At 50.5% G+C, this 8,531-nt stretch overlaps 1 protein-coding gene across 1 annotated transcript; it reads right to left on the reverse strand.

Annotated features, from left to right (window-relative positions):
- Positions 1 to 775: 775 nt before the first annotated feature.
- On the reverse strand, positions 776 to 7,339 carry MIIP (migration and invasion inhibitory protein). Its single transcript, XM_008945182.1, has 8 exons — positions 7,169 to 7,339; positions 6,141 to 6,632; positions 4,858 to 4,960; positions 3,781 to 3,892; positions 3,512 to 3,576; positions 2,964 to 3,093; positions 2,493 to 2,589; positions 776 to 898 (listed from the first exon to the last, which is right to left on the reverse strand). The coding sequence occupies exons 1-8, from the start codon at positions 7,337 to 7,339 to the stop codon at positions 776 to 778; spliced, it is 1,293 nt and encodes a 430-aa protein (XP_008943430.1).
- Positions 7,340 to 8,531: the final 1,192 nt, after the last annotated feature.

An 8,531-nucleotide genomic window follows, 5' to 3' on the forward strand; every position in this document is an offset into this window, starting at 1 on the left:
CAGTTCTCACCCTGGCATTCAGAGCTTCCATCACACTTCTGGTTAATTTACTTGAGGTGGCAGAGGAACTCTGCTGCTGTGGCTGCAGTGGGGGTGCCAGTACCAGTTAGTCACCCTGCACACCTCACCTTGTCCAGCCCAGGAAAGCCCAGGCACTGCTCAGGAGAGGCTGCAAGAGGCAAACCCAGAACTGACAACACACAGTTGGATGTACAAGCCCCTGTACACACGTCCTGGTTGCTCACGTATGCACACGACTATGAACACGAGGAGAAATCTATTCAAGGATTTATTTTTCCCACACCCTGCACCCAACCCTTCCCCAGGGCAGAGAAGTCAGGAGTTCAGAGCTGAGGCAGTCAGATTTAAAGGTGGAGCTGCTCCGTAGTGCCAGGTTTGCTCTGCTCCCTCTGCTGAGAAGTGCTGAGTCTGAGGTGGGTCAGGTTCAGAAGCTGGTCAGTTCTGGATCCTTCTGACAGTCTGGATGCCAAGTCTTGGAATCCTAATGAAGAAGGTATTAATTAAAGAAGGCCAAAGTGACCTTCCCCATTTTGATGAAGGCTGGTGAGCTGAACAGGCCCTTGCCCAGGACCCAGTTCCATGGGCTGTCTGCCTGTGCACACTGGTTTACACAGCAGTGGGAGGACAATGTTCCCCTGTGGAGAACATCTTCCAGGAATTTCCATTTCCTCAGCCACCGATGATCCTTACACACTTCAGAGAGCCAGGACTGCCACTCCCATCTGTGCAACTCCCAGCTCTCCAGGGACTCCTGTCAGGCTGCTCTTACCAGAGGAGGGTGGTGAGGAGGCTTCTTTTCCAGTGAAGCTCGTAAATCCAGGCTGCCCTGCGTGGGGTTGCTGGAAGGGATGGTATTTTCCCAGCCAGCCAGGCAATGCTGTGAAAAGAAATGGGAGTGCTGCACTGGAGTGCTTCTAATCTGTTTCTTATTTTTTACATTTTTAACCCTTTTTTAATCTATTGTGGCCTGTTAGTTCTCAAGAATAACTTCTGCACAGGGAGGTTTTAGCAGGTAATTGATTGATTTTGAGGAGTTTTATATGACTAATAGGAAAGAAAATAAATCTCTAACGAAGCATGTCTGTCCCCTTTTCCTCCTTTCACTGGCTAATTACTTCAAAACTGATCTCCTGCTTTGTGGACTCAAGCACCCGACCTCTCTGAATCTGTCTCAACTGACTCATCCAGTTCCCCAAACCTCAAAACCAGGCTTCTTCCTACAGCCTCCCTGGAAATCTCCAGGCTGTGGCTAGGTCTGACTAGTAACACAGCCTGCAGCTTTGCCTGGGGTACAGGATCAACTCTACAAAAACAGTTTTAAATCCATCCTTACTACTACTGGTTTCACCTGCCCTTTCTACCTGTGGATACCTCACAGAAGCTGATCTTTTAGACTGTGGAGAGAATCACTGGTACTCTTGGCTATGCTTCATTGTGTTGAAAAGCTAATGCCTGAAGTCAGCTGAATCATGCCCCAGAAGTATACAGCTCCATATGGCACATCCTTTTCCTCAGTGTAAAGCATTTGGAGATACATCATAGAATCACAGAACAGAATCACAGAACAGAATCATTCAGGTTGGAAAAGACCTCTAGGATCATCCAGTCCAATCACTGACCCAACTCTCCCATGGCCACTAAACCACGTCCCCAGGTGCCACGTCCACATGTTTTGTGAACCCCTCCAGTGATGGGGACTCCAGCACCTCCCTGGGCAGCCTGGGCCAATCCCTCACCACTCTGCCTAATACCAAATCAAAATTTCCCCTGGGGCAACTTCAGCCCATTTCCTCTTGTCCTATTGCTGGTTACTTGGGCAAAGAGACCAACCCCCACCTGGCTCCAGGCTCCTGTCAGGAGCTGTAGGGAGCCAGAAGGTCTCCCCTGAGCCTCCTCTTCTCCAGACTAAACACCCCCAAGTCCCTCAGCTGCTCCTCACCAGCCATGTTCCCCAGACCCCTCCCCAGCTCTGCTGCCCTTCTCTGGACCCACTCCAGCCCCTCAGTGTCCTTCTTACCCTGTGGTGCCCAAAACTGACCCCAGTGCTCAAGCTGTGGCCTCCCCAGTGCTGAGTCCAGGGGCACAATCACTGCCCTGCTCTTGCTGGACACACTGTGTTTGATCCAGGCCAGGCTGCTGGTGGCCTTCTTGGCAACCTGCACACATTCACACAGCTGGCCACCAGCACCCCCAGGGCCTTTTCTGCCAGGCACTTTCCAGCTGCCCTTCTCCCACTCTGGAGTGTTGTCTGGGTTGTGAGCTGCTGCATGTTGTACACGTGCTTCACACCAGTTACCCAAAGGTATGAACTCAGCAAGAAAAACCATTGGTGTGTGCTTCTACCTCACAACACAGACCAGAGATTTCAGTGGAAATGGTGCCAGGGGTTGAATCTCAGATTCTCTTTCCTTCTGGTGCTGTACAACTAGGCTGTGCCAACAGTACCAGTGAGAAGACAGCAGAGAACTTACCGAAGGCAGCGCCAGGTTGTCTGTCTGTTCAAGGCTCTTCCTACGATGGGCTTTGTATTTGTAGGCAGGCAGAAGGGCAGAGCTGGGAAAGCTGACCCTGCAGCCACAGAAAGAAGGTCACTGCCTGTGCCTCTGAGGAGCCAGAGGACGTGTGCACTCCTTCCACTCCCCCAGTTCTCATCCCAAAGTGAGCCAAGGAAAACAGTTTTGGATTAGGGCATTAATTAACCAGCACACTCAGATTTTAGGCCAAGGGAAGGTAAAGTGTGTTTCTCCCGAACTTCAGCATTGTCTCTGCTTATGGAAGAGATCAGCAGGGGGTTTTTAAGCAAGAGATCCATCTCTGCGTTGGGAACAGCAACCTTCTACAGAGCTACTTTGATGCTGTTCTCTCCCTCACACGATCAGCCTTCTCCTCCTTACTGTGTCTTTGAGTTCTGCACGTTACAAAGCAGTTCTTTTCTTCCCCACCTGACACAGGCTGGCTCCTCCAGTGTCCCAGGGGGCCGCTGAGCACGCGGGACCTTGCAGATGGGGCAGGCAGCTTCTGACTCCACGGGGACGGGGAAGAGGCGGCGGTTTAGTCGGTAGCAGTAAACACCTGCCAGAGAGCAACAAACCCTCGTGGTACCTCCAGTCTGCCAGCAGGTTCCTCCACCCACTCACCCAGACTGTGCCCTACCACACGTGCATTCTATAGGAAGAGCTGCTCCCCCTGAAAGAGCTCTTGTGCTTCCCACCTCCAAATAAGTTCCTAAAAAGCAAACCCAAAACTGCAACCCACTCAACTTAAGAAGAACATTAGCCAGTTAAAAGAAACCTTCACAAAACAGGATGACACTGATTGAGAGAGGATCCCTAGAAGACTCAAGTGTCATTGAAGTAGGAAGCTGAATCTGGTTTAGAAGCTGCAGCTAAAAGTAACACCTTCTCCCTTGTCTGAGGGTGTCAGAGCCACAGGCAACGACTGCTCTGTTACCTGCCCACAGAAATGGGACTAGGAAGAAATCTGCTCTTACACTTATGGGAACTGGTTATCAAATCTGGTTCTTCTTCAGGCACTGTGTAATCCAGAGCCTTGGGCCTAAAGAAACACACAGACAAATCAGTCAGTGACAGGGGCCATGCCCTACAAACAATCCCCACCGCTCCCCAGCATACACTCCTGACAGGGAGGCAAATAAATGCCTCCAAAGCCACCCTTGAAACCTCTGCTCCACTCAGACTGTGCTTCTCAGGACTCTGAAGGGACACGCTGCTGCTTCAGCCCTTCCCTGTGCCCACTCACCCCAGGTCCTGGCCATGGACACACGCCTCTTTGTTGGCCTGGCGGAACTCCTGCAGCTCAGCAAAGTACTGCTCTGACTTCTCTGCTACTGAGGAGTTTGTATCTAGGAGCCCTGAGGACACCAAGGAAAGAGAAAAGTTCAAGGAATTACCAAATTTGGGGAAGCACAAAATCAAGTCTCCCACAAAATGGTCAAAACCACCAAAGTTCTGAGGCACCAAAACAGAGACTGGGAAGAGCATGGCACCATGTCAAGCCACAGACCTACCCCGTGGCTGGACTCCCTTCCTGCACTCCCTCATTTCAGCTCCCTGGTGTCCCCTCCCACCCCACTCAGCTTTGACATTTTCCTCCTGGATTCCCATCCCACCAGCACTTGGCTGCTCCAGGGAAGCACAGGTCACCTCTGGACTGGACAGGGAATGGCTTCTGACAAACTGCAGCTCTGCTGAGACCTGCTCTGTGGGCTCTAGCTCTGCAGTGCTGTCACACCTCAGCCTGAAGGGGTCATAGACTAACTCCATAGACACTGAGGGGCTGGAGCGAGTTCAGAGAAGGGCACCAAGTGTGGAAGTGTCTGGAGCACAAGTCTTGTGAGGAGCAGCTGAGGGACCTGGGGGTGTTAAGCCTGGAGAAAGAAGGCTCAGGGGAGACCTTCTGGCTCCTGACAAATCCCTGACAGGAGGCTGGAGCCAGGTGAGGGCTGGCCTCTTCCCCAAAGGAACAAGTGTTAGCACAAGAGGAAATGGCTTCAAGTTGTGCCAGGGAATGTTTAGGTTGGACATTAAGATAAGTTTCTTCACTGAAAGGGTTGTCAGGGCCTACACCAGGCTGCCCAGGGCAGTGGTTGAATCATTATCTCTGCACATGTTTAAAAGTCACATAGATGTGGTGCTGAGGGATGTGGTTTAGGGGTGGACTTGGCAGAGTTCAGGTAATAGTTGGACTCCTTGACCCCAAAGGTCTTTTCTCACCTAAATGATTCTATGCTATTTTACCACATCATGCTGAGAGCTTCGGATTTTAGGATATTTTACCACATCATGCTGAGAGCTTCACTTCAGGTTTGGGATTCACCTGCAATCCAGTCATAGCCCAGGAGAGGCCGTGGGGACCAGCTGCCCGTGGGTGTGGCACAGGCTCCAGGGTCAGGCTGGAAGGTGACATGGCCAGCTCTCTTCTGGGAAGAAAACAGTTAAAGACTCATAAATACATCCAGCAGGACATTCAAAGGTACAGCTTAGGAGACAACTGGCAGCTTTTCAGATGGGACAGCTGGGAGTTTGAGGCTGGATTCTATCTATGCCTCCACCAGTAATTTCCTCACCAGCCCTTTTTCTTCTGAACTCATAAAACAGGAGGAGGAGGCAGGGGACTGATCAGGCTAAAGCAGTATTTATCAGGGCTTTAAACAAAATTCTGGCTCCCCGGGGTGACACATTCCCACACAGCAGGCCACTCACACTGCCTGGGAGGGTGAGCACAGCAGTGAGCTGCCCCTCATGGCTACAGGAACCAGCTGAGGAGCAGCAGCTCCAGCTCTGCCCCCCAGCACCCGAGTCACAGGTACAGCCACGTCCTGCAGTCTTCTGCTCTTCAGCTCAAGGCTGAAGGAAAGCAGGGGCTGAACCAACAGCTCCAGGCTGCTCAGCTGGGGGCAGTTCTGGCCCCACGTATCAGGTCTGGCTGAGCTGGTTTTCCCATAGCAGCCTCCTGGAGCAGAGCTTCTGTGTCAGGAGTCAGGAGGGTGTTGGGAACACCCATGTTGTGACTGCCCTGAGCAGTGCTGGCACAGCACCAAGGCTCTTTCTAACATTCCCCCCACAATGGGACGGGGGAGGGCAGGAGCTCTGGGGACACAAGCAGGACAGCTGACCTGGACTGACCAAAGGGATATTCCAGACCAGATGACACCAGCTCAGCTATAGAGCTGGTACAAAGGAGGAGCAGGGTAGGGGGGGGCTACTCCTCAGGCCTCTGGAGCAACTGCTGTGCATTTTGGAGCCCTGCTGCCCAGGGAAGGCCAGACATTGCCTGGGGATGGGAAGGAAAGGATAAATCTTTGGGGTTTTTTCTCTTTGCTTCCACACACAGCACTGCTTGCCTCTGCTTTCCATTAAACTGCCTTTGTTTTTACCCACAAGGGGTTTTGTCTTTGCCTTATTTTCCTTTCCCCTTTTGCTCTGTGGAGGGCGGAGATGAAAGGGGGAGGGTGACAGGGGCTCAGCCAGGGCTAACCCACCACACCCCAGCTTCCAGCTGACACAGTGGGAGCAGGGTAAGTAATGTTCTCCTGACCCTTCCTTCCCATCCCTCCACTGACTTATGAAGATAAGCAAAGCATTGGTTTTACCATTTACCTTCAACTCTTTGGACCGAGATGTCAGCAAGATTGATTTAGGGACTTTGGGTTCCCCAGCCACCACATGCTGCTTGCTGGACTCTTCACTTTGCATTCTGCTCAGTGCTGGGTCCACATGACCCTCAAGCTGCTTTTTCTCATGGAAACCATGTAGTGGAGCAGACTGTTTTCTGTCCTCTTTGTGCCCCAGAAGAAAGGGTTCTCTCTCTGGGCTTCCTTGAGCACGGCCATCCCTATCCACTCCAGAGGTTCCTCTGCCACACGTAATGATTGTGGACACTGGCAAAACATTCTTCTCTTGCCCAGGAAAGCTGGAATCCAAACCAGGTGCTTCCTGCATCTTCTCTGGTTGTTGCTGTAGTCCCCTGTCATCGCTGCTGTCTTTAAGAGCTGAATGGAGGTCTGCTCTGGCAGTGTAAGCTCTGGGTTTCACAGACACCAACACTGCAGGGTCAGCTGTGGACTTCACAGCATCGACCTGATTTTCCTTCTGTAAGGAGAGAGACTCTCAAACCACACAGCACCGTTCAGATTACAAATGCCTTTCACTAGGACATGTCACACAGTAAGAGAACATCCACCCTGCATTCTAGTCTGCTCAGCCCTTTAAATTCCTGTGGGGAAAACAGCAAAGCCTCTGTGTTATTCATGAGACATTCCTACGTGTTTGGAGAAGGTAACTTCCAACTCAATGCAGCTGTTTCCCAGCTGAGGAACCACCAAACTTTCAGCCTTTGTGCTTATAACATAAAGCTATTATCTTCCACAGTGCTCATGCCTACTTTAGATTAAGAAACCTATGTTTCTTAGGCAGGAACTGATCTCTGAACCCTCTACAAGGAGAACATATTTGAGACCACAGGATAAAAAAAACGTCTAGCTACTTTTCTCACATTCTCCCTGTTCCACATGCCAATTTCTACGAGCTCCTCCACAGCCACGTCTCCTTTGCCACAGGCAGAGCTGCTGTCTGTCCTACAAGGCCCGTTGGGTCCCCAGCACTTGTAGCACAGACCCAAGACATACCCCACTCTTGGGCAAGGGGACGGATCTTTCAGGAGCAGTTCTGTTGTGCAGAGATGCTGGACAGAGTGGCTTGCTGGGAAGTCTTTTTCTGATCTCCTCCTGCTTCGTTCTGAGCCTCTGCAGAAGATCCCTGTTGGCCTGACGCAGCCTCTTCAGCTGCTCTAACTCCATCCTGTGAAAACGTTTCCCTGGGAAACCAGAGGAAGGGTCAACTACAAAAACAGAAGCATTCAGTGAAGAAGCAGACTCAGCAGAAACCACTTTGAGGGGACTTTTCATAAAGCCCACTCAGCTGCTGGGACATTGGGAGTGCTGATCACTGCTCCTGAGAGACCAGCTGCTCCCAAAGCCCTTTATGCCCAGAACTAGCACTGCCTGCTTTCCTCCCAGATGTACTGTCAGCTCTCTGGCACCCAGGAACAGGCAGCTGACTGAACACAGACATTCTGACAGAGGACACAGCAAACATGAAAAAAGTCACATCAAAAAGCCAAACAAGAGAGATTAGACACGGAGGCTGATATTTAGGACAACCTTATGCAATTCTGCTTCTTTTTAAGCATCAAAATTTATATTGTGATAATACATAAATTCACAACATGAATAATAAATATATATGTATTTAATACAGCCAAAAAAAAAATACTAGGTCATGCTGTCCTCCCTGTCCCCCAGGCAGGAAGACTCCAAAAGGCTCAGTTATGACCCATGATTAGGGCTCAGACAATTCCAATCCCCCACGTTAATCACTGAGGGTCACTGCCCCTTTTTTTTGAAGAGGGTAGGAAGGAATTAACAAATAGATAAACAAATACACAAATAAAGCTTAGTTTGACTAAAAGGCTGTCACACTGTTCAGTGTGTTTACAACATCACGTGCTCCTCTAAATCTGCAAAAAGGGTTTTTTAAAAATAACCCAAAGCAAACCCAAACCTGCACCCTGCTTTTGGCTAGTGATCAGTTTTGTTCCCAAGGAAACTACGTGCTCCTCTTGGCCCTTCTGCTCCGAAGGATCCCTCATTTGTTTTTCTGTCTGCTACCTTGGCAACTGGACAGGAGGAATCACATGTGTGTGCTGTGCTACTGCACTGGGAAGAGAGCAGCACTAGAACCAAGAAACTACAGCATTAGCTTTCAGGCACAAGAAATAAAGGAGAGGCACGTGGCTGGGCATGAAACAGAAATTCCAGCCCTGAGGTACTAAACCTGAGATCGTCTGAACAAAACCGAAGTTCTCACGGTTTTGCCAGGACCAGGCTAACAGTATCCTCTCACTGCTCACCGAAAATACTCCAAAAATAACATCAGTCAAGGGACTTTCTGGGAGGGTTTTACCAGAGATCCGCTCCCAGCCTAACCGCC

This window comes from Merops nubicus, unplaced genomic scaffold, assembly GCF_000691845.1.
Source record: "Merops nubicus isolate BGI_N331 unplaced genomic scaffold, ASM69184v1 scaffold7540, whole genome shotgun sequence".
NCBI lineage: Eukaryota > Metazoa > Chordata > Aves > Coraciiformes > Meropidae > Merops > Merops nubicus.